The following is a 23,836-nucleotide window of genomic DNA, read 5'->3' on the forward strand; positions in this document are numbered from 1 at the left end:
AAAAACAAGGGCCCGAGGGTGGGGAGCAGCCCCCTGGGTTGGCCGAAACACAAACCTCACCTCCCCTGGCATGGGGCCCAGCCCAGGGACCCCACCCACCCACCCACCATGGCCAGGACTCCTTGTGCCCTAGTCCTGTGGGGGCGGGGCAAAGGCAGCACCAGCGTGGGGGAAGGTCCCCCCTGAGAACGGAGGCCCCAGCCCAGCCTGCCAGCTGGCAGATCCACATCCACATCTGCCTGCTCAGGCCTGCAGCCTCCAGACCTCCAGCGACAGGCCCCCAGAGGCGGCCACCACCAGGTTGCCCTCAGCGCAGATCTGCCAGGGCGGGGACATGAGGAGTCAGGGGTGCTCTGAGCAGCCAGGCAGGGCGCATGGGACAGGGCCTTACCCCATTCAGCACGTTGTGGTGGCTTCGAGTGCAGATGGTCCTTGGTGGGTCTGTGGGCACGTGCACCTGGTGAGGGGCAATGGGCAAAGGTCACGAGGTGTGCTCCTGGCAAGTGAGGGTGGGTAGAGAGGGGGGACTGTCGCAGGGCCTCACCCGGATGGTCTTGTCGGTGGACGTGGTGTACAAGGCCCCCAGGGAGTGTTTGATCCCTGTGATCTGAGACCTGTGGCCCACATCAAAGGACTGTGGAAGGGAGGGACAGGTGACACTCAGGTGTGGCTCTCCCAAGGCCAGTCCCCCACCGCCACCCAGGGATTAAGAGGTAGGGAGGCAGCCCAGGGCGTATCATGCGCGGGCAAGAGCCTTGGCAGACCCTGACGAGCTGGAAGCAGCCATCCCGGTTGGCGAAGACATGCAGCAGACCCTGGTTATCGCCGGCCCAGAGCTGAGGCTCCTGGTAGGACATGCAGAGCAGGTAGGAGTCCAGCTGTGGGAGGGACATGGGACGGAGCAGCTCAGGCCAGTCCGGGCCCCGCCGCAGCCCTGGTCCCTCCAGCCCCCTGGGGAGCACCCACCTGCAGCCGCTGTAGGACGCTGTTGGCTCGGCGGTCAAACACCACCAGCGTGTGGTCCTCGCTGCCTGAAATGATGTGCCGGTCGTCCGCCAGCAGCGCCAGCACCGCGCTTGAGTGCAGCCGCCGGCTCTTCAGCAGGGCCGGGCCGACTGCATGGGCGATGGGCCAGGGAGGAGGGGGACATCAGAGCCCCTTGGAGGCCCCCTGGCCCGCCCCAGGACCCTGGGTCTCCATCCTTCCTGGCAAAATACTACTCTGTCTGCTCCCCCAACCCCCATCCCACAGGTAACCCTGTTGGTCCTCTGCCACCCCAGCTGGATCCAGGCCTCACAGGACCACCAGACCACCCCCCAACCCATCTCCATTCCCGCTCCTTCCTCCAGTCCCATCTGCTCTCAGTACGGAATGGACCTCAGCCAAGTCCCAGCATAAAATGCTTCACTCCTCCTGCAGGTCAGCCTGAGACTTGCCCCCACCCCATCCCGGCTCTGGCTCTGGCTGGAAAAGTTACACTGGGCCCTTCAATTAAAATAAGAATGAATAAATAAATAAACAATGGAAAAGGCTTATGGGCTGGGCCAAGTTCATTCTAGGCATTTTAATGTAAACATTTAATCTACCACAGTTCTTATTGTCATCTCCTCCCATTAGCCCTAGGCGGCTGGAGTTATTATTATCTGGATTTGACAAATGGGGAAACTGAGGTTCAAACCTGACTGGGGTCACTCAGCTAGGAGGTGGGGGAGCCAGAATTCTCAAGGACTGTCCTGCCTCCTACGGGACTCAGGCTCAGAGGCCCCTCCTCTGGGAGCCCTCCAGTACTTGACCCCACCCCACGTGGAGGCGGGGCTTCCTCTGCCCCCAATACCCACCCCCACCTGTCACCTTTGTGGCCCCCAGCACAACACAGGCCACTCTGAGTGGTCAGCCTCTCGTTATGTGACTGTCACCCCAGTTAGACTGTGAGGCCCAAGTGTCTCCTTCCCCAGGATGACTCTGGAGACACCAGGCAGCCCTGCTCTCCCACCTAGGCTTCAGGGTCCCCAGCCCACCTCTGGGGTCGTAGACGGTCACCTTCTTGTCATAGGTGCCAGTCACCAGGATATCAGGCCGGTAGGACAGGCACAGCACAGCTGCCTTGGCCCTGGGGACACACAGACCGCAGGGCTGGGGCTGTGGCCAGACAGACCCCTGCCCACCCAGGCCCCCCTGCCCAGGACCCCTCACACTTTATCTCGCCAAACTGCTGCCCATCAGCCGCCATGTCCCAGAGCTTCACGGTGCTGTCCCAGGAACCAGAGCACACTCGGTGGTCCAGCGCCGCCAGTGACCACACCCAGCCCTGTGGGACCAGACCAGTATGATCTTCCCCATTTCACGGAACCCAGAGTGAGTCAGCACTGAGTAGAGATTAGAGCCTAGGTCTGTGGGTCTGACCTCAGAGCCCAGGACATGCGCACCCCAACCTAATAATATTCCTAAATCAAGTTCTGCAGAGCCTCAGCTGCAGCAGTGGTTTGAGGCCACATGACAGTGTGACTAAGAATGGGGCCTCCATGGGAATTTCCTGGCAGTCCAGTGGTTAGGACTCCGAGCTCTCACTGCCAAAGGCCCAGGTTCTATCCCTGGTCAGGGAACCAAGATCCCACAAGCCACGTGGCACACACAGAAATGGGACCTCCAGGGAGTTCCCTGGTGGCCTAGTGTTTAGGATTCTGGGCTTTCGTTGTTGTGGCCCGGGTTCAATCCCTGGTCAGGGAACTAATATCCCGCAAGCTGCTTGGTATGGGGGAAAAAAAAAAGAATGGGGCCTCTACTCCATGACCTGGGTGAATGAAGTACCATCCCTCAGTTTCTTCATCGGGAAAATGAGCATAAAAAAAAGTCCCTGTGTCAGGAGCTAAAATGCACAGAACGCAGCTAGCTCCCCACTGACTCATTCGTCACCAAACCCTCTGAGGATAGTACTATGATGTGTCCCGTTCCACAGATTATGAAACTGGTGCACAGAGAGGTTGAGTCCCTCACCCAAGGTCACACAGCCAGGAAGTAGCAGAGTGGGGATTTGAACCCAGCAGCCTGGCTCCGAGACCAAGCTCTTGGCCACCAGCCTAGACCACCTCAATGGCTGGTGGAGGTGCCCCTCCATGACCACCTCTCATGAGATGACAGTCAGGCTCAGAGCTGTCTGATCCCCAGGGGTGGCCTCATAACTGCCCTACCTGGGGCCACTCAAGGTATACCTGACACCTCCTAAGCACCTACTGTATATGAGCCTGAGCAACGCTCTTAATGCATATTCATTTCATTCGTCCTCATCCTAATTGACCTCTGGACAGAAGCAGAAACTAAGGCCCAGATAAGTCATACATCTCACTTAAAGTCACACTGACAATAGCAGAGCAAGATTTAAATCTGTGAGGTCTGGTGCCAAAACCTGTGCCCTTAGCCACGGTACCCTACCCAGGCCGCACGCCTCCTACCTCTGCCTGGCCTCCTACCCCCTCACCTTGTGAGTGCTGTTCTTCTGGGTGCCCAGGGCCTTGACCAGAACCCGGCTGGGCTCCACCCCCAGCTGTTGCAGGTCCCACAGGTTGACATTGCGATCTCGGGAGCCTGACAGGCAGAGTGTCCCACCCTGGGAGAGGAGCGAGGTGATGTTGTTGGGGTCACCCTGGCCCACCACTGCCTGGCCTTCCACCGACCCCCGTCTCACCTGGAGCAGCAGCACTGAGTCAATGGAAGCAAAGTGCCCATCGGCCAGGCAGAAGTACTCAGTCCTGCGCCCATCCTCTGCCCAGCGCGACAGGTGCTGCTCCAGCTCAATGCAGGCTGCTGGCCAGTCAAAGTCCTCCTCTGTGGGACGCAAAAGCAGGGTCCCCAGTGGGCAGGAACCCTGCCACCACCCACACCAGCTGTCCAAGCTCACTGCGCTGGCTTCCGGGGAGCACAACCTGAACCAGACTTGGAGAGAACCCACCTGGATCCCTTACCCCACCCAAGGAGGCCGAGGCTCTAGCTTTGGGACCACCAGCCCACGCACCTGCCAAGCAGGTCTAGGATTGCTCCTTACCCAGTTTCCAGAAATTGGGTAACTGGAGCCTCAGGATCACCTTCCCGGGCCTCATCCCCCAACCCAAGTTTGGGGGATAGCAGCCTCAGGACGTTAAGGCCCTGCCTCACCCCTGGCTAAGGTCCAACCTCAGCCCTCCCAACCCTCAGGCTGGGCACAAGAGCTAGGACTTCATAACTAACACTTCCTGCCTCGGCCATCTGAACCGGACCCATGGAAGTGTTTCCCAAACCAGCATCCCAAACCTGGGATCTTTGTCAAGATGCAGAATCCAAGCCCTTGACCCAACCAAACATCTATGTTTCATCAAGCTGTTCAGTAAAGTCCCATCAATTCAAGATCACCAAGCTGCCTTATCCTCTAGGGACCAAAGACCTTGGAGGCAGGAGAAATTACCACCAGCCCCTGCCTAAGATCCCAGGTTAGAACCTGGACTCGAGGGTCTGTGATTGCTAATATCAGGGATCCCAACCTCTAAACCCTAGCTTAATAAGTTCAAGGGTTGCAGGCTCTGGACCTGAGTCCTGCCGCACCCTCACCTAGGCCAAGACTCTAGAGGTAAGGGGATTTGGCATCACCAGTTACTGCCTTAGCACCTAGACCCAGAACCTGGGGATTCTTGGGCTTACTCTGAGCCCCAAGGAGATTCTGACAGCCTAAGCCTTCAAGTCCCTGTGTCAACCCCAAGCCTGAGGATCGCTGGATTCCGAGTTCAGGGACCCCAGCTACCCAAGTAGATTTCCACAGCCTCAGGACCCCAAGTATCTGTCTCATAGTCCACCCAGAGGTCAGGGGCTTTGGTACCACCAGTAAGTACCTCAGCCACCGCTGAGCCAGGACAGCCAGGTAGTCTGCTCCAGTGACTGTACTTACAGCACCCTGGACCCTCCCCCCGCCTCAAGCTTGACCTGGGCGGGCCACCCTGGCCCCCGGGCGCGCGCACCTTCCACCACTGGGTAGGGCGCGCGTACGCGGCGCTGCGCGCGTAGCCTCCAGGTGACATGGTCACGCACGAGGTCGCGCAGCGCGTGGCACACGCGCGGCAGGACGTGGAGCACGAGGCGCGCGTCCAGGTAGGCGCATATCTCGAGCAGTAGCTCCGGAGGAAGGCTCAGCAGGCCCGGAACCGCCACCGCCGGGCCCTTGGACGCGGCCCGCGGCTCCAGAGCGCCAAGGGACACAGCGGGCGCAGGCAGCGGAGGGGCGCGCGGGGGCGCCAGCCCGAATTTCGGAGGACTGAGCACGCGGGCCACGTAAGCCTCGGCCTGTGCGTCGGGGTCAGGCTCCGGCTCCGGCTCCGAGTCATCGTCCCAGGCGCAGGGATCATCGCGCGGCCCTGGAGGCAGCTCCATGGCGACCGGGTGGGCGCGGCCGGCCCGGCCCTGTCAGCAGCCGAGCCCGCGTCCTGTCTCCTAGGCAGCGCAAGGGTACTTCCGGCGCTGCCTGATGACGTTAGGGCGCCAACCGGAAGCGAGCGGGTCGTGGGGAAACTGGCCACAGACTGAAAGCCAGCTCACTGGAAGGGTCTCGTTCTTCAGCCGCGTCGGCCCCGAGCTGGAAAATGCAGATTCCTGGTTCCTGCGTTTTTTAAACTAGCATCTCTGATGGTGCTGATGCAGAGGGCCAGCGGACTCTGGTTTGAAAAACACGGCCCTGTCGAAGGCACTTCTCACAGGTGACACTGACCTTACAGATAGAAAACCCCTTTTTCCTGGTTCGCAGTCCGGGCATGCTAGTGACTCGAACTCCTGTTCTTTTCTTCCGGAGCCAGAAACAAGCAGTTACACTGCAGAGACCTCGGTGAAAGTTAACTCTGAGTTACCCAAAATCCTACTGATAGAAACAGCATCTCATTTACCGACAGCCTCTTTTGAGCCAGGCAGTGTTAACACACAAATTCTAAGCAGCACTAGCTGTTCCCTCCCCTTTTTTTCTTTTTTAATTTAATTTTATTTATTTTTGGCTGTGTTGGGTTTTCATTGCTGCGCACAGGCTTTCTCTAGTTGCAGCAAGCGGGGGTTACTCTTCGTTGCAGTGCGCGGGCTTCTCCTTGCAGTGGTTTCTCTTGTTGCAGAGCACAGGCTCTAGGCGCGCGGGTTTTAGTAGTTGCGGCTCACAGGCTCTACAGCCCAGGCCCAGTAGTTGTGGCACACGGGCTTAGTTGCTCCGCGGCATGTGGGATCTTCCCGGACCAGGGCTCGAATGTGTGTCCCCGTCATTGGCAGGCAGATTCTTATCCACTGCGCCACCAGGGAAGTCCCAGAGTACCCTACTGTCAAGACTGTGACCATTTTCCATAACGTTCTTTCTCCTCTCCCCGCTGTATTTTTCTCTATGGGACATATCGCTGTTTCACTGATTAGCTTTCCTCTCACTAAAATGCACACACTTGTTAAACGAAAGTTGGTTGTGTGTCAGCATTTCAAAAGATTTTCCCAGTTTGATGCAGGTGATGCTTGGGCTGTACTGAGGTTGCAACAAGATTTTATCCTGAGGCCTGTGCGTCCCCAGATGAGCAGTTTCTCATTTGCCTTTAACTGTTGCACATATTTACCTATGTCCCACAGGCTTGGCGCTGAGCTGAGCATTCTACAAAAATGTCTAACCTGCCCAGCAATCCAGAGTTGTGAAGTCAAAGATTATAAGAATGCTGCAAGGTCTTGCTCCTTGCCACTCAGTTTAGTCTTTAGTAGATGGGGATCTTGAATCTGGGCTGTAACACTAATGGGTCCCCTTTAGTGAGCTCAGGCTCTAGTGAGCTGTAATTATGTCCCAAAGACTGCACTGCATGTGTTACGTTACCACATTTAATCTTTAACCTTACTTACTTCCCCACTCCCACAATTATTTCCTGACCTGATTCCTGTGCATCCCTATTTCTAAAACTTCCCAGGCCCCCCTCCACATCTCTTCTCTACTGCCAAAGCCCAGGACACAAGAGGCCAGATGGAGACCAAGGGTTTCACAAGAAACTGATCTTTACTCAACAAAGTTCTACACAAGTGGAATCTCACGCCACCTTGGCGCCAGTCCCCAGCACAGCACGGTAACAAATGGACAGACCCTGGGAGCCCGCAGGAAGAAGAGGATGAGGGGGAAGGAGGGATGTGGGAACGAGAGGGACTGCAGATCGAGGCCAGTCAGGGTCCGCAGCCCTGCGCAGGGGAAAAGGTTGAGAAGCTGAAACTTCGTTGTGCAAAAATCAACAAAAAAATAAATTAAAAAATTAAATAGTTTCCTTAATTAAAAAAAAGAAAAGAAGAAAAAGATAACTAGAACCAGGCTCCCCTTCCCTGAAGGTGGTTGGAGGCCCCCCATCCTGGATGGAGAAGGGGTTACCAATCCCATCAGACAGCCAATCCACACACCCCAAGACCCAGCAGAGGATGCTCCAAAGAACTGGAATTACCAGAAAATTAAATGGTATTTAATTTTTTTTTCTTTTCTTTTTTTTACAAATGGCTTCCAGAGACCTGCTGGAGTTTCACAGCGGGGGAACCAGCTGAGTTTATGGAATGTGCACCAAGTGCCCCTTGGAAGAGAGGTGGGGCCTGACCCTGTCTGATAGGAGACACAGGGCTGTGATGAGGGTGTGATCCAGTGCTCGAGAGGGATGCATGGAGCAGGACCCAGAATGCAGGAATCCAGTCAAACCCCCAAAACCGCAAAAAGAGGCCCCCAGAGAAGTAGAAAGGGAAGAGGAAAACAACATTAAGGGGGCTTCAAGGCTTGGTTTCAGTTTTGAGGCCAACTGGGAAGCAACCACACCTCCTCTCTCTAGGGGAGCCTCTCCCACTGTGCCTGCATCCCCAACCAATCCCAGAAGTTTCCCTAGGATCGCTACCCCAATCTGGTGGGGTCTTGGGGCCTACTGGGAGCTGTGATGATCAGGAAGTCCCAGGGCCAGAGTCGGGTAAGGGAATACAGCACCCTTCCCTTCCTCCAAGCCTTTGGTTTCCCTCTTGCTGGCAAAGCATAAGCCTTGGTTTTCTATCACCATCAATTAAATGCCTCAGCCTCGGCCCTTGTGTTAAAACCCAGGCCTGGAAGAGGGCTCTCGGAAGCAGAGAAACGGACTGCCTTTGAAACAGACTTGCTTATGGAGAGACACAGGGGTAGATGTCAGCAGCTCTGGCTGCCCCCAACTCTCCTCAGGGGGAAAAAGTTCCAGCCCAGCATCTTCGAAAGTCACTGGAGCACAGGGGAGGGAGAAAAAGGCGACCTCTGGCCAGCCCCGGCCACTTCGGTGGTCCCCACTCTTCTGGCTGGGACGGGACAAGGAGGGAGACACACTGGCTGAGGCTGCCACAGAGCTGGCAAGAAGTGTGCGGAGCAGGTCCAAAGCGTGTGCGTGCTGACTGGGCGGCCCCAAGGTGGCCGTCCTCTTCCCCCCCACCCGCCCCAGGGTCCCAGCGGAGGTCCCCAACCCACCCAGCCCTCCCTAATCACCGCCAATTCCGGCAAAACAGCAGAAGCTTCTTAAACTCTAGATGCAGGTTACACGGAAGGCCTTACGAGTTAACTCAGGGGTTCACTAATTCTACTGTCTCCATGCAGTCGGGGAAATGGTGGGGCGGCTGGCCCAGCCTGGCTGGCTGCAGCGCCCGCACATGCGTGTAGCCACGTGTGTACGTGTGAGTGTACGTGTCTCTACAAGGACCCCCCTCCCCACCTGCTTTTCCCTTGCCTCATCCTAAGCCGGATTTGGTCGGCCGTGTTGATTCTTCCCTCCCACACGTGGCTGGCCCAAGTAGGCTGCCTGAGGTGACCCCAATTAGAGCAAGGGGCCCTTGCTGCCAAGAAGTCCCACCCCCCTCCCATTTATAGGATGAACGTGGAGGCCCCACCCACCTGCCCACCCGCTGACCGGCCTATGGCCGGGTATGGCAGGTAGATGGACGGGGAGGGCGTCTGGATTTGGGTCCCACTCACTCCTCCCTAACCCCCCTCGACCAGGGCACGGCGACTTCTGGACGCAGCGCGCTCCCCAGCAACCCCTCTGACGACGACGCAGACAGAAACCTGTGAGGAGAGGAGAGGGTCAGGGTCTGCGCCCCTTTGGCTCCCACAACAGCGCCAGCCCTCTCTGCACACGGCCTCCTCACCTGGCAGTCGCAGTACTCATCTAGACCCCGTAGAAGGCAGCTAGCCTCTCCTTAAGCAGCGGCGGGAACTGCTCTGAGAACTGCTGCCAGTTTTCTTCCCCAACTTGGTCTTTGAAGCCATGGAGAATCTGCAGCGAGGGAGGGGGTGAGGGGCGCCCCGGAGCGGAGCAAGATGAAGATGAACTCGGTCTCTCCCCACCCTGCCGCCTTCCGAGACTAGATCAGGGCCAAGCGGGAGCCCTACCTTATAAAACATGTCCCGAAGGTCATCCTTCGGGCTCACCCAGGAGGCTACAGCGTCGCAGAAGAAAATAAAGTCCTGAAACGTGACGGATCCCACGTGAGGGGCCGTCCAAGCCCAGCCCCAGCAACTTCCCTCAGAGCCCAGCTGCCCCAACCTGCACAACACCCCCGGGGTTGACGCCTATCATCATGCAGATGCCTCGGAAGGCCGAGTCCTTCTCCTCATTGTCCCTGATGTTCCTGAGGGATGTGCACCTGTGGGGAAGGTAAGCAGTGGGGAATCAGCCAGTGGGCCTGGGGCAGGATGGACATCTGTGGGGGACAGCAGGGAGCGGTGGGCCAGTGGGTGGTGGGGCTGGGATGGGACATGTATCTGTGAGGCGTGGGGGAAGCAGGAGATCAGGGCTCGGTGGGGCTGGGTCGGGCATCCACGGGTGGGCAGGGTAGGGCTGGGTGGGCACAGGCGAGGGACTGGGTCGGGCCTGTCCCACCCTCCCCCCACCGCCCAGCCCACCGTACGGCAGGCCCCACACAGGTGGGCACACACCAAGGCCGGATGAACTGCTGCAGCATGGGTGCCACCTCCTGTGGGCACACGTAGCCCAGGCGGCCGATGGTGATGGCTGGAATGGCAGAGGGACTCGTCAGGCGACCTGCAACCCCGAGCGGCCCCGGTACGTGGCAGGGCCTCTAGCACGAGGCACCAGCCCCGCCCCACGGGCCCCAAGAGAATAGCTCCTGCCAGCTCCCTGGGCCCCCAAGCTTGGCCCGGTCAGGGTCTCCTCCCCCCCCACTTGGGTCTCTCCCAGGTCTCCCCCGAGGCCAACATCTTTCTTAGGCCTCCTCCCATAGCCCCATTCCAGGTCCTTCCAGTCACCCTCCCTGGTTCTTTCCCAAGGCCTCTTGTCAGCTACCCTCCCAGCCAGGATACCCCACCTCCAGGAGGCGGGCAAGGGGGCGGCAAGGGCCCAGGCCTGGGGCCCACCTGTGTTTTCCAGCAACGTCTTGGGCGTGTTGGGCCGGTTAATGATCTCCACCAGGTTGTTGAGGACCATCTGCACGTAGGGCTGCATCTCTGCCCCTGGGGGACAGGCCAGTCAGAGCCCCACACAGCCCACGCCACCCACACTGACCCGAGTTGTATCCAGACACTGGCCAACCAGTGAGGAAGCAAGCAACCTTCTCTGGCTATCTGCTGCCCAGGCGCCATGGCCAACCAGAGACAGACCTACACCCTCCCAACACCGGAAGCTTCCCTGGCGTCACTGCTGGACACCAGGGTGAGACCACACCGCCCAGCCTCCCTGTGGGGTTAGGCAGAGAGCAGAGAAGCAGTGACAGTCTCCCAGCCAATCCCAGGGGGCCTTTCAGCCAATTGCTTGGAGGGGAGGGAGGTGACAAGTAGTCCAATAAGTACAGGCCTCCTGTCCTGTGCCTCTTTGGAAAAGCCAATTACAGATGGCCTTTCAGCCATGTGTCCCCATCTCGGATGAAAATGCTCAGAGGTGTCCCCTTGTCCCTGGCCAATCGGAGCCTTCCTCAAGGAGCACCAGGGCCCTCTAGAGGGAACCTGTCAGTTAGAGCCAGACTCCTGGCCCCAGGCTGGGAACAAGCCAATGGGGAGGGACAGGGCCTGCCCAGCTGTGGGGCACTTACCCATCTGCATGCAGATCTCGCCAATGGCCCAGGTGGCATTGTTGCAGACAGAGATGAACTCGGGGTTCAGGTTGGTGCCCAGGATGGGCATGAACTCAGCTGGCAGGGAGAAAGAAGGGTGCTGAGCAGGAGGGCCAGCCAGGGTAAGCTTCTGACACTTGCGAAGCAGGCCCCGTCAGACAGTACGAATACATCCCAGTGCGGTCACAGTCCTCCCAGGTCATCTCTCCATCACTTGAGGCCAGGGCTGGGGTCATGGGGTAAGGACGAAATGGGGGTCGTACCGATACAGGGCTTGACATGGATGAAGCAGGCTTTGGTGAGGTCTCCCAGGAGGGCGAAGGAGCTCTGCCGGACCTCAGGCATCGAGTCCTGGGGGTTGGAGCAGGGTCAGGGTGGCCGGGCTCCCCTTCCCCCAACCAGCCGGGATCCCAACTAACCCCTCAGAGCAGGGCAGCTAAGGGAACAGTTCCTGGAGCATGACCTGACCCTGCCACTTCCCAGTGCCAAGGCTACAGGCCCCATCTGTACATCTGGGACTCGGGGCATGTGAACGAGAATGCCCAGCTCGGTACCACTACAGAAGAGAGCACTTGGAACTGCTGCCATCCTCAGTACGCTGGGGGATGGGGGCGTCATATTGGAGGGGCTTGTGCTTTCACATTTCCTATTTTCTACTTTTTAATTTTCTACATTGTTAGGTTTTTCAATGAGATTTTACATGTTTTATTTGAATCACTTTTAAAAATAATTACAAGCTTTTTTTTTTAATGGGTCCTTTCTCCCTGATGTCCTCAGGGCATAACCAAGGCCCTGAGTCCACCCAAGGCAGCCCACAAAGGCAGCCCACAAAGGTGTCACCATTGTCCACTTAGAGGCCCGCGAGGGGCCCACCCACCTGCATGCACTGAAAGAGCAGTGTCATGATGTTGCTGCGGGCTACCAGCTGCTCCACGTGCCCGCCCAGGCCCTCAGCCAGGCCGCTGAGCAGGTCCAGCGCCACGATCATGAAGTCCTTGTCAGGGGCCTCGTACTGCTCAGGGTGCTGGGTGTACATCTGGGCACAGAAGGGGGCAGGCAGGTGAGGGGAGTGGGCCCAGGCTGGGGCAGCAGCAGAGGAGCGGGTGATGGGGTGGTGCTGGAGGGATGCTCACCATGGCCTGGGCCAGCGTCTTCTGCACCAGGGTAACACAGCGCTGGTAGACGGGCTCACAGTAGGGCAGGAAGCCACTCTGCAGGGCAGTGGCCACTGATGACAGGCACTGGCAAGGAGGAGGGCAGGAGAGGTGAGCTCAGGTGGGTGGGACGGGGCCTCGGGAGAGGGCCTGGAGCTCACCCACCTCCAGCAGAGGGAAGAGGTCCTTGTCTTCATCCTTGAGCTCGTTCCACTTCTGGATCAGCGGAGGCATCAGCTTCTGGATGTATTCCTGGAAGGGGAGCAGGAAGTTGGGGCTCCCTGGGTGTGGGTGGTGGCCTGGGAACCAGCAGGGTTCCCTGTGACTCAGAGGTGCCCGTCATCTGAGCAATGAGGTCTAGGCTCCTCGCTTTGGTTCATGGGGCCCTGCGAGGCCTCGCCATCCAGCCAGACTTCCAGGCCCTTCTAATTTACTCCCTTCTCACCCATCCCGAGCCCCACCCCCACCCCCCCTCCTGCCCCTTGGAGCCTGAGTCAGCGCTTCCTGCTTCCTGCAGGCCCCTGAGCTCCCCCGGCACAGCACTTACCACGCTGTCTCATAACTGTCTGTCTCCCCCACTAGACTGGGAACAGGGCGAGGGCTGGGGCCGGGTCTGTATGTCTGCCTGTCGAGGTCATGGCCACGTCCCTGGCGTGCGACACGGGTCGCCGCCAGGTCACCGGATGCCAAGGGGCACAGGGATCGGGAGGAGGGAGCCGCTGTGGGGTCTCACCGGCTGGTTGAGGTGGTGGCCCACAGAGTCGGCCAGGGTGCCGATGGCATCGTAGAGGATGAGCAGGTTCTTGTGCTGGTACTTGCCAAAGGCAAAAACGAGGGTGTCCAGGATATAGCTGAGGTAAGGGACCAGCTCCGTGCAGGCCTCCTCCTCCAGGGTGGCGAAGGCACTGGAAGGGGGAAGGGGTTTAGCAGGCAGCCACAGGCAGGGCTAGGCTCTGAGTCGGGTCAGGGAGGGTGCACTCGGGATCAGCCAGTACGAATACGTGAGAAATCAGTACAATGTCAGGGGTCATGAGTATCATCACTTCCCAGAGAGCAGCCAGTGGGGCCAGGTGAGGTGAGGGCTGTGGGGCCAGGGGTCGAGGTTCACCTGCAGGCTGCCTCCTGTACCCTCTTGTTGCCATCCAGGATGCGCTTGAGCAGCTCTGTCATCAGAGGCTTGAGGTGCATGTCAGGGGGCTGGCTGACCACCCAGTGGGCATAGCGGCTCAGGGTCCAGCAGGCGATGGAGCGGACCAGGGCCTTCTTGTCTGATAAGCACTGGATGAGGTGCGGGATCAGCTCTGGCAGGTAGGGCACCATGCCCTGCATGCAGCCTGCAAGGAGCCGGCACAGAGGCAAGGCTGAGCCCAACTGGGCCGGGTCACATCCACCCTCCTGGGGAGAGGATCAGCCGCACCTGACAGATGGGGAAACTGAGGCTTGGAAGTTAAATAACTGGCTCAGAGTCACAGAGCCAGTGAAAGGCAGGATGGGGATGGGAAACGGCATCAGAGCAAGACTTTCCTCTCCATCAGCTCCACCCCATTCCAGGGCTTGTGATGTTTTTATCTGGTCACTAGTTCATTCATAGATGGCCAAGCTGCACACTGACTTGGGCTTTATGGGCAGTAACAACGCAGGTGGACAGAAAGGACCTTTCCTTTGAAACCTTTCTTGGATGTTTGTGATTTTTCTTTTTCTACTTTACATCTTCTCTTTTTAAAAACCCTTAACTGTGTCTCTCTTTTCATTACAGAACACGGGTAATAAATAGCACACCCTCTGATAATCCCAAGCCATGAGATCTATTTTTACCAGTTTAGGGTCAGTTCCTTGAGATCTTTTCCCATTATATATGCAGAGCACTTCACATAGTCTATTAAAATACATATGTGCATTGTGGAACGTGTTATGTGTCCTGTTAACATAAGGCCCATTACTTATTATATGAGGAAACATTTCCTTAGACAACTTTGAAAAGCTCTCCAGGGTGAGGGCTCCTGCTGCCCTCTCTGCTTGTTCTAGCAGGCCTGGATGCTGAGGGGGTCGTGTGTGCTGCCTGTAACAGTTCTGCAAAGCCCTCTGGTAGTTCACGCTGTACACCCCATCCATCGGGACGAGGGGAACCTGGAAACCGTGTCAGTACAGCACAAGCACACCGTGTGAAGTTTAAGGAAACACCACTGCACACTTCTGATTCTGGCAGGCCAGCCTCGCAGCCAGAGCAGGTTTGAGGCCCAGCTTCACTCTGGGTGACGAGGGAAGTGCCGTTGATTCTCTCTGCACCTTAGTTCCCCCATCTAAGAAACCCACCTCCTCAGGTGGTAGTCAGCCCGCAGGACAGGGCTGCCTGCTGTGGGGCAAGCACTGCAGAAGTGCCTGTTATTATTGTTGCTGTTATTATGCTTATGGCCTGTCCATGAGAATTAAGGAAAGAGCTTGCTTTCGGGGGTCCCTTTCAGGCCCACGGGCTGAAGGGAAGATTCAAATCCCAGAGCTGTTTGGAGTGGGGTGAGCAGGCCTCTGGAGAGAACCTGGGGATGGCGTCGCCCCCCACAAGCCTGCCTGGGCCAGCCCCAGTCTCGCACCAGTGTGGGGATCAGAGGTCAGGCGCAGCCAGGCTGGCAGGTCACTTACCCTCAGCAATGGCGCCCAGCACCAGGATGCCCGACTCCTTGACCACCCACTCGGGGTGGAAGAGGAGGCCCTTGAGCAGGGGGAGTAGGTGGGGCAGCAGTTCCTCCCGGAAGACGTTAGCCAGGACGTCCAGTGCAGCCGCCGAGCACTTCCCTGGGGTGGGAGGGGTGGCGGGCTCAGGGAGGCACATCAGGCAGGCCACCAGCCCTCCTCTCTGTGCCCCCCAGGATCAGAGATCATGATTAGAATCTTCATGATCTGCTCCATATAGGCTTCTGATTCCCTCCTAAGAGGGGAGCCCAGGGCTTGCTGCCCCCTACTTCCCCCTTCTCACCCCAGGCCCGGCCACTTACTCAGATTCCAGTCGGACAAAGCATCATCGTCATCATCATCCTCTGCATCCTCAGAGCCATCAGGCCGCTCAGCCTCATGGGGCAGCGTCACCGTGCGTGACTTGTGGAAGCGTGGCTTGATATCCTGCTCGCTGTCAGGGACGGCCTCATCCTCCTCCACATCCCCCTGTGGAGCCAGGCAGATGGCTAAGCACCACAGAGGCCCCCATCCCCAGTGCCCCAGCCTTCATCCTCCTGCCTGTGCCTGGTGGTCAGCCCTAACTAACCTTGAGCAGGATGATGTCGATTTCTGAGTACTTCATCCCGTTTACCAGGATAGGGATCAACCTGTTGGAAGAGAGGCTGTTAATCAGGATGCAGGGGCCCCAGAGGGGGCTTACAGCCTGGGGGAGAGGGAAGAAGCGGGGAGGGGAGGAGGTCAGGGAGCCAAGGGGCCGACTGCACATGCTGATCCTGGTTATGCTACATCCACTCATTTCCCTTAGTGGGTACTATCTCAGCCGAGTCTCAGCCACTGTGACTGGGTCAGAGCTGACACTACTCCTAGCTCCACAGGAAGGTTCTGGACCCAGACCCCTGGCCACTCAGTGAATTCCCGACCCCTGAATACACTGAGAAGCTTGGAATAGTGCCTGACCCCTAGCACACCATAAAGCAGGGACATGTGGCCCTGTCACCAGGCACTTCCCTAGGATGGGGCCTGGTTAGGGGACCAAACAGGCAGGGCAGCCTGCCCCCTCAGCTGGAGCCCATGCACGTCGGGATCGGAGATTTTGGTTAGAGCCCTCACTGACTCGGGGATAGAAAAGTAATCCAAGTTGGTCCAGGAGGATCAGCCCTAGGACTTTTGCGGAGATACTGGTTGAGAGAGAATTTCTTTACTCTGAGGCTCCTGAGCTGGAAGGCTGCAGAAGGCCACAGTACTACGACGAGGGAAGGCTGTGCCTGAGAACAAAGCCAGCATAGAGGAAGTAGATCTGAGACCAGACAGGCGCCTTTCACATCCTTTGAGCACCTGGATCCAGCTATGCCTAAAGCCTCTGTTGAGTCTTCACTTTTTTCCACCTATAACTTAACCTAATTTTTAAGTCATTAAAGCTACATACTTACCGTTTGCAAAATAAACGTGCACAGGAATAAAAGTAAACCAAGATACAAGATGTGGACTGAGGCTAGCGCAGGAGCTGACCAGAAGGAAAGGCATAGGCATGGCAAGAGGTGGAGGCTGGGGTGGGACAGAGGGCAGAAGCAGCACTCACTGGACCAGGTGGGAGGCCAGGACTTCCTTGCAGATGGGCTGCTCGGCCAGTGTCAGCCAGAACTCGCAGGCCTCAAGGGCCACGTTCTCATCATGGTCCTGGGTCCTCTGCAGCATGTACTGGGGTGGGATGGGAGAAAGGCTAAGGCTTGGCCCGGCTAGGGGTGGCTCCCCACCTGCCTCCCACCCCTCAGCGCACACGCGGGCTGGCCCTGGCCAGGCATACCTGGATGATGCTGTGCATGTGGGGGATGAGCCTGTCGATCCGCACTTCCAGCAGCATCACCAGTGCACGGCACACGTTCTTCCGCACCTCAGGGTCATCATCCACGGCCAGGGCGAACAGATGCTGCAGGGAAGCCAGGGTCAGCTGTGGCTGGGCCCTCGGCCCTCCCCCTGCTCCCCTCCCCAGCCCAGTGGCCCACCTCGATGAAGGTGTCGATGTTGTCCATCAGTGCCTGGGCCCGGTCCATGATAAACTGATTCACACAGGCGATGGCATGGGACCTGGCAGGGGGCAGGCGCACATGGGTCACTCCTGACCCCACCCATCCCACCTGCTCCAGGCCCCCTGCAGACCCCTGGGGAGCCGCACCCACCGGATCTTGGGGCTGCAGTGCTTGAAGAACTGTAGGAACTTGGGAATCATGATGTTGAGGGGCCTGTTGAGGGCATCGCTGTCCAGAAGTTCGGATGAGTCTTCGCAGATCTTCTGCAGGGCTCCGAAGGCTCCCTGAGTGGAGGGGAGCAGGCACATGGGTGTGGGTCCCGGTCTGGCCCCAGCTCCCGCTTAGGCAGGCAGGCCATGGCTCATCCCCTACCTCACAAGTGTTGTAATCCTCCGAGTTGAGTAGGTTGCACAGCTGGGGCAGCAGCTCGGGCCACATCTGCAGCTCGCCCTTGGAAGCGATGGTGGTGATGAGAATGCCTGGGGCGGCCAGGAAAGGACGCTGCCTCAGGCTGGGTGCGGGCCTGCCTGGCGCCCCAGCCCTCCTTGCTGCGCACTCACTCCAGCACACTTTCTGTGCGCTACCCCCTGTAACCCTACACACTCTTTGAGATCCTCTGAGTCTTACCGTGAGCCAGCCCTGTTTCAGGCCCTGGGATGCAGCACATAACTAAACACAAAATCCCTGCCCTTAGGACCTGACTATCTAGTGAGGGAGGCTGTGAGGTAAAGATAAATCAGCAAAAGACCTCGGTGGCTAGATGCCAAGATATAAGGGAGGAAGTAAAGCAGAGAAGATGGCTAGCAAGTGCTGAGGATGAGGGTAGCAATTTTTAATTGGGTGGCTAGAGAAGGCCTTACTAGGTGACACCTTGACATCTGAGCAAAGACCTGAGGAGGTGAGGGAGAAGCCATCTAGGTTCTGTTCTCAGAAATGAGAACAGCTGTTTCAGGAGGGAGTGGTTCAGAGCATGGACCTGACCTAGTCACTTCTGAGCTCTGCTACTTGCCAGGCAAATCCCTTAACATCTATGTGTCTCAGTTTTCTCATCTGTAAAATGGCAGTAATAACAGTACTACACTACCATCCACGGTGCTGGAACATTCTGTGAATCAATATCCTTAACACACTGAGAAGTTTCTTGGCCAAGAGTGACAGCTCAGGGCATCATCACAGGCTGACTCCCGCTGCACCCTCTTACCTATGGTGGCCCGGATGAGCGAGGAGGCATCGCCGATGTTGTTGAGACATTCCTGTTTGATGAAGTCGGCCACAGGTGGTGGAAAGCTCTGGTAGTGTGCCTTCACGTTGTTCTTGAGGATGAGGCCACTGAGAGAGCGAGTTGGCTCATCTGGGGGAAGAGGGCTGAGGCTTAGGGAACCACAAGGGAGAAAGTGGGGTCAGGCTTGTGTGGAGGGACACCAAGGGCATACCTTCCGACTTGAGTCTGGTCAGGACGAATATCAGGTAGTTGTTGAAGTCGGGAAACTGGTTCAGTTGTTTGAGTTTCTGCTAGGTTGTTAAGGGTCTTGGGAGACAGAGGTCTTCCCCAGGCAGAGCCCCCTTACTGCCATATAGCTGATACTACTTCTGACTATGGGGACGAGGCAACCAGCTCCTGGAACCCCACCTGTCAACCCCCATGCCCAGAATAACACAGCATTTCAGGCACATGAGATTCATACAGCGGGTGGGGGAGCATGTCTGAGCTTCCCACCACTCCTGAAGATCTGGCCAGAGCAGGAGAGGGTTAGCAAACTCAGCTCTCTCTGATGTTGGCAGCTCCACTCACTAGCAATCCAATGTGGCATGTTTTTTTTTTTTAAAAAAAAGAAGGGAACTCACACTTTCAAGTGAAACTTGCTAATGGTTTAAATAATTTAAAAGTTTAACTTATAGCATTTTAAATGACCAATTGAAAAAAGGAAATTTTACCCATGAAACTCAACTAAAGCCAAGCACCAGCTAAAAGTGCCCCCTTCTCCTGCCGGGCCACATTTCCTCTGGGAATGGGACCCAGTAATCCTAATCCTTAATTCTCTGCCAAGGCCTGCTCCTGCCACAGCAGAAAGAGTCTAAGAATTAGGGAGTAGACCCCTTCCTCTCTGGCCTTCAGGAGCTGCAGATGTCTGCCCCGTCCCCCCAGACCCGGAAGGAAGGAAGGATACATCCTGCACAATGCGCTGCGTGGCTGTGTTGGGCGACTGCGAGTCTTTGAGCAGCTGCAGGACCTGCTGCAGGCCCTGCTCGTCTGGCTGCCAGTCCATGGTGCAAGGTGAACTGCGGGGGTAGGGGCCAGGATCAGCGCTGGATCCCAGGGGCTCCGTGTGAGTCCCGGGCTGAGCCCCCACAGAGGTGGTGGCGGCGGTAGCAGGGCGGGAGCGTCCTCGGCGGACAGACGGAGGCCGCCGATCCACGCCCGCCCAAGTGCGGGGTCCCCGCCAGCTGCGCCATCCACGGCCGCGCAGTCGCGGGCTCGGGAGCGCGGGCGCGGGTATGTGGAAGCGGGCCATGCGAGGTGGCGACGGGACCCGGCGGATCCTCATCCCACCCAACACTGGGCCTTCAGCCCACCGCGGCCCATACCGCCGCCCTCGGCTCCGGGCCCTAAGACTTCCACTTCCCTCGAAGCTGCTAGGCGAGGGCCCAGCCACCTCCCCATCCAGGGACCCTGCCCCAGAACACGATAGTGCCCCAGCCCCCGTGGTCTCTCCCGTGCCGGCACGCAGTCCAGCGATTCCCCTTAATCAGACCCAAAGCAGTCTCCAGACAGGTCCCTGATGCCTCTCCGCAGGAGAGTCAACCAAGCCCACCTATCCGGCGACAGAAGGCCCCTGGACGGGTCCCTGTCGCTTCCTCAGTCAGGTCTGGCAAAGCCTCCCCACACAGCGCTCCAACCCCCCGCCCCAGTCAGCATTAACTCCTGCTAACGGGTCACTGCTGCTTCCCCCAATCAAGTTCGACCAAGCCTCCCACCACCTCGAACCGAAAACCCTCTTCGTCCGATCCCTGCGGCTACCCCCAATTAGACCTGGCCGAACACTCCCCAGGGCATTTCCTCCAACTGATCCCAGCGACGCCTCGCAGTCAGACCCAGAAAAGCCCTCCAGGCCGAAGTCTGAAGCCCTTTCCCTATCAGGGTCCAACAAGCACCCCCCCAACTTTTCAGTGCGGCCTCCCCCAACCAGACCCAACCATGCCCCACCGAAACAGCCCCCTACACACACCCGATCCTCGCGACGTCCCCCAATCAGTCCCTAAGCAGTCCCCATACGATTCCCCCAATCAGAGCCCCTCCAGCCCGACCCCAGACGTCCCACTGGCCCGATTCTCGCGGCACCGGGACCTGGCCCGGTTCCGAGGCCCCACCCCCTAAGCCCGGCTCGGTTCCCCCCTCCCCCGCCCCGGCCCATTCTCGCTGCCTCCTCAATCGGGCCCAACCGGGTTCTCGGCCTTTCTCGGTCAGGCGCGGCCCCGACGCCCGGGCCGCGCGCCGCGCAGGCCTGAAGCCCTGCGGGGGTCGACGCAAGCCGGGGCCCAGCCGGTTAGGGTCCGGGTGAGGCTCACTTACCCGGCCTCGGGCAGCAGCAGCGGGGCCTTAAGCCGCGGCTTCTCCTGAGACTCGCGAGGAAGGAGGGAGCCAAAGACAGGGAGCAAAAAAAAAAAAAAAAGAAAAAAAAACGCGGCCGTATATGAACTGCGGAGGCTTCCGTACGCCGTTCAAACTGGCCTAGAAGAACCAATCAGGAGAAACAGCCGTCGCACGTGGCCTGGCACCGGGAGACCTAGGCCCAGCAGAGGCTGGGTCACGTGACCGAAGAGATGAAGGCTCTCTAGGCCTCTCTGGCCGGCCGGTCCTCCCACCATCTCGTTTTCTCAGCCTGCCTCAACGCCGGCCTGACCGGAGCTCTTTTCTGGAACTAGGAGTTTGGTGGCGCGTGGGACTTTTTGGTGTATGGTGGACCTGTAAACCCTTCAGTCAGAGCCACCTGCGCCTTTGTCACCCCCCTCCTCTAAGAATTTAACTGTGCCTTCCTCCCTCCATCCAGACGGTACTTGGGAGGAGTACATGTGCGTGCAGAGAAAGAGTGGAGGGGACTGAGCCTGGGGTGGACTTTATACCCGAGACAAAGGAGGGAAAGTCAGACAAAGGGAGTGCCTGAGACGGGCTGGGTTCCTGAAGAAGCCTCTGCCATATTTTGCGTTATTTATTTTCCAGTACTGTTTGACAACTTTTAAAAGGATATAAAAAAATAAACCCACGAGGATATAAAATTTTAAATGAAATGAACTAATAAAATAAACGCTAGAGCAAAAGGCTTATCTCCTTTCGTTCCCTGAGGCTGAATGAGGTGAAACAGTTAAGGAAATTTAGGTAAGGGAAGGAAGATGAAAAAAGACATTCCGTGATTCTTGTGCCGTCTGAGGACAAAGTAGGGCACCCCTTTTCTTTCTCTTAAGAGTAAAGCGGAGTAGGGAGGAGCATGAGCGTCCCCGTTCCCCCCTCCCCACGTCTCCGCCCTCCTGACAAAAAGTTGGGCGACCTTATGCCCCTCGGAGCTTTAGTGTCCCCATTTGTGGAATGGGTGTAAGAATAGTTTGCTGGGTTTGAGATAATCCAAGTTAAGCATTACAAGATATGCAGTAAATTGTTCTTCAAAAACGTGGCTTTTACTCCGAGGCTCAAGGCCGTCCTTTTACCGTATTTGGCTCCTCCCTAAACCAATATTTACTGAATTCACTGAATCAACTAGGGCTCTAATCCCAAAGAACAACCCAGCCGCCCTGCCCTGAGGGACGTTTTGGCCTCGGGAGACGCACAGGTCAATTCTTGCCCCAGCCTGGAGGAGGGGGACAATTTTCTCAGCCCACTTGCCATTGGCAAAGTCAGTCCTGGCTCCGTTCATTCATGAAAAACAGGTACCTAAGCCCTCTCTTGCCGAATACTGGGGCCGCCAGGGTTTTGGGAAGGGTCAGCTGGCGCCAAACTCCACTTCAGGAGTTGGGATCCCTAAAGTAGCGGACTGGATTCCCACCTCAGCCGGCTCCGCTAGACAGGAAACCGGTTTGAGGGACACGTGCGGAAAGCCGCCGCCTTCGCATGCGCAATGGTCTTCCCTCGCGCATCGTGAGGACCTAGAACTACAAATCCCATCTTGCCGTGCGCCCGCGTCGCCGCGCTTACGGTCTCTGGCTGAGACTCGAATCTGAGGGGTTGGAGAGCTCCCCAGAGTTGGGCGTTGAGCAGAAGGAAGAATAAGGCTGAGGGGCTGGGACGGGATCTGGGGGTTTCGGGAGAGGATGCGAACCGTAGTTTTCTGCTCACGGTTGGGGGTTGCCTCAGACAAGGGTCAGGTGGGGAGCGAGTTGGAGATGCAGGAGAAAATTTGTTAATGCTCACCCCCTACTTTTAATATGTCTAGTGTCCAACGGCCCCGAGCAGGCCTCGGGGGAGCGAGGAGTTAGGGCAGAATAATGTGACCCCTGCTGCCTGTATAGTCCACAGTGTTGGCCCTCGTGTGATCACAGATCTTTCTTCCTCTCCCCTGATGGTGAATTTCAGTACTGAATAGAAAATCAAAAAAAAAATTTTTTCCCCGTATTTATTATGCACCTACTGCCTTTCAGTGTACAAATGGTATTCTCACAACAGCGCTGTGCACGGCAAACTTACTTCAACTAGAAGCGCTCAGTGCAAAAAGGAAACTCAAAGAACTGATGCCCAACCGTGAATCTGAGATGGGAGACAAACACCTCTCAGTTTACAACAGCCTCCCTGCCTGAGCATCTCATCACACTGCACCTTCCTATCAAGGTATTTCTCAAACACGGTCCCCAAACACAAGCCAATTGCTTCACCTAGAGAAGCAATAACAGCCACTTTGTCAGAGTTAACGATGGCTGTATGAACAGTGCCCTTACTTTAGAACTTCACTCTACAAGGAGCTTCAGTATTTCCTCTCTACTTTATAGATGAAGAACCTGAACCACAGAAAGGCTAAATGACTTGCCCAAGATCACACAGCAAACAGACACCAGAATAGTTTGAAGCTGGGACTGTGTGACTCACCAAAACCTGAATTTGATTCTCCTCCCTCTTCAGACTTTCCCCAGGTCAGGGTAGGTGAGCTCAGTGAAAGGAGGTGCTGGGACGCCATCAGCTCCCTCTGCCTCCTGATACTCCAGAATAGAGGCTGAGCTGCTGCAGGGGCGACCTACTTCTCCCACTTATGTTTCTTTTTAAAGATCCAGAGGCTGTGGGTGGCTTTGAGGGAGGAGGAGGTAGAGTTGGCTCCATTGGCTTCCTATGTCCTCTCCCCCACACTACATCCCCAAGGTTAAAGTCACACTTGGGCCAGCTCAGCATCCTGAAAGTAGGAGGGAGACCATTGAGGTGATGTGGAAAATAAACCAGACAAGCCTTACAGTGTGTTAGCAGGAAGTGAGGGGGGACATGTTGCCTGTTCCAAAGGCTGTTTGCTCACTCTTCAAGCCGGGCGTGGTTTCAGCTCAGGGTCTTTGCACCTGCTGTTCCTTTAGCCTGAACACTCTTCCAAGAACCATCTTCACTGCCTGCCCCACCTCCTTCGGGACTTGGAACAAATGGTGTGGCCATTCCCGACCAATTTAAAGTTATCATCTCTCCCACTCTCATCACAGTCCCCCTTTCATGCTTTTTTCCCCCGCCACAGAATGTATAAACATGTGGTGTTCTGTATTTTGTTTCTTGTCTGTTTCCCCCAACCAGAATGTTCGCTCCACTAGGACAGAGAGTTTGGTGTTTTCGTGCTCAGTATTTGGGATGCCCCACGCTCCACAGGCTGAATCTGGCAGTGTGAGGCTGGGTAGGTGCTACCTCAGCCCTCCTCCCCCTGCCTCTATGGGTGGTGGAGGGCCAAGCACATGGTTACCACCTGATCC

The 23,836-nt window shown here is 57.1% G+C and overlaps 2 protein-coding genes across 5 annotated transcripts; both read right to left on the reverse strand.

Moving 5' to 3' along the window:
* Window positions 1–111: 111 nt before the first annotated feature.
* Window positions 112–5,471, reverse strand: FBXW9 (F-box and WD repeat domain containing 9). 2 transcript variants are annotated; one of them, XM_079916577.1, is made up of 10 exons: window positions 4,983–5,471; window positions 3,683–3,822; window positions 3,476–3,604; window positions 2,196–2,308; window positions 2,019–2,110; window positions 967–1,115; window positions 765–878; window positions 545–634; window positions 392–457; window positions 112–318 (listed from the first exon to the last, which is right to left on the reverse strand). In XM_079916577.1, the coding sequence occupies exons 1-10, from the start codon at window positions 5,389–5,391 to the stop codon at window positions 244–246; spliced, it is 1,377 nt and encodes a 458-aa protein (XP_079772703.1). In that variant the 5' UTR covers window positions 5,392–5,471; the 3' UTR covers window positions 112–243. The 2 variants fall into 2 exon arrangements, with proteins under 2 accessions (XP_079772703.1, XP_079772702.1); XM_079916576.1 differs by having other exon boundaries at window positions 113–457.
* Window positions 5,472–8,894: 3,423 nt separating this feature from the next.
* On the reverse strand, window positions 8,895–20,560 carry TNPO2 (transportin 2). Of its 3 annotated transcripts, none has more exons than XM_079916575.1 (25): window positions 20,487–20,560; window positions 19,084–19,195; window positions 18,349–18,424; window positions 18,117–18,266; window positions 17,288–17,394; window positions 17,066–17,199; window positions 16,892–16,973; window positions 16,693–16,815; window positions 16,468–16,586; window positions 15,475–15,535; window positions 15,209–15,374; window positions 14,856–15,008; window positions 13,327–13,552; window positions 12,952–13,123; window positions 12,384–12,470; window positions 12,198–12,305; window positions 11,942–12,100; window positions 11,328–11,415; window positions 11,044–11,142; window positions 10,373–10,468; window positions 9,935–10,010; window positions 9,543–9,642; window positions 9,389–9,463; window positions 9,145–9,272; window positions 8,895–9,061 (listed from the first exon to the last, which is right to left on the reverse strand). In XM_079916575.1, exons 2-24 carry the CDS (start codon window positions 19,180–19,182, stop codon window positions 9,165–9,167), a joined length of 2,664 nt encoding a protein of 887 aa, XP_079772701.1. In that variant the 5' UTR covers window positions 19,183–19,195; window positions 20,487–20,560; the 3' UTR covers window positions 8,895–9,061; window positions 9,145–9,164. The 3 variants fall into 3 exon arrangements, with proteins under 3 accessions (XP_079772701.1, XP_079772700.1, XP_079772699.1); XM_079916574.1 differs by having other exon boundaries at window positions 9,935–10,040; XM_079916573.1 differs by lacking the exon at window positions 20,487–20,560 and having other exon boundaries at window positions 9,935–10,040; window positions 19,084–19,718.
* Between the last annotated feature and the right edge of the window lie 3,276 nt (window positions 20,561–23,836).

Source organism: Stenella coeruleoalba, assembly GCF_951394435.1.
Source record: "Stenella coeruleoalba genome assembly, chromosome: 3".
Classification (NCBI taxonomy): domain Eukaryota; kingdom Metazoa; phylum Chordata; class Mammalia; order Artiodactyla; family Delphinidae; genus Stenella; species Stenella coeruleoalba.

What these genes read in the sequence shown, in the direction of transcription:
- FBXW9 (XM_079916576.1), bottom strand. Translation starts at nt 5,391, where the DNA reads ATGGAGCTGCCTCCAGGGCCGCGCGATGATCCCTGCGCCTGGGACGAT. An exon ending in AGAAGAACAGCACTCACAAG is followed by an intron (nt 2,309 to 3,475) that starts GTGAGGGGGTAG and finishes CTGGTCCCACAG; the next exon opens with GGCTGGGTGTGGTCACTGGC. An exon ending in CAGCAGTTTGGCGAGATAAA is followed by an intron (nt 2,111 to 2,195) that starts GTGTGAGGGGTC and finishes GTGTGTCCCCAG; the next exon opens with GGCCAAGGCAGCTGTGCTGT.
- TNPO2 (XM_079916573.1), bottom strand. Translation starts at nt 19,461, where the DNA reads ATGAGGATCCGCCGGGTCCCGTCGCCACCTCGCATGGCCCGCTTCCAC. An exon ending in TCGACATCATCCTGCTCAAG is followed by an intron (nt 15,375 to 15,474) that starts GTTAGTTAGGGC and finishes CTGGCTCCACAG; the next exon opens with GGGGATGTGGAGGAGGATGA. An exon ending in ACCTCTTCCCTCTGCTGGAG is followed by an intron (nt 12,306 to 12,383) that starts GTGGGTGAGCTC and finishes CCTCCTTGCCAG; the next exon opens with TGCCTGTCATCAGTGGCCAC.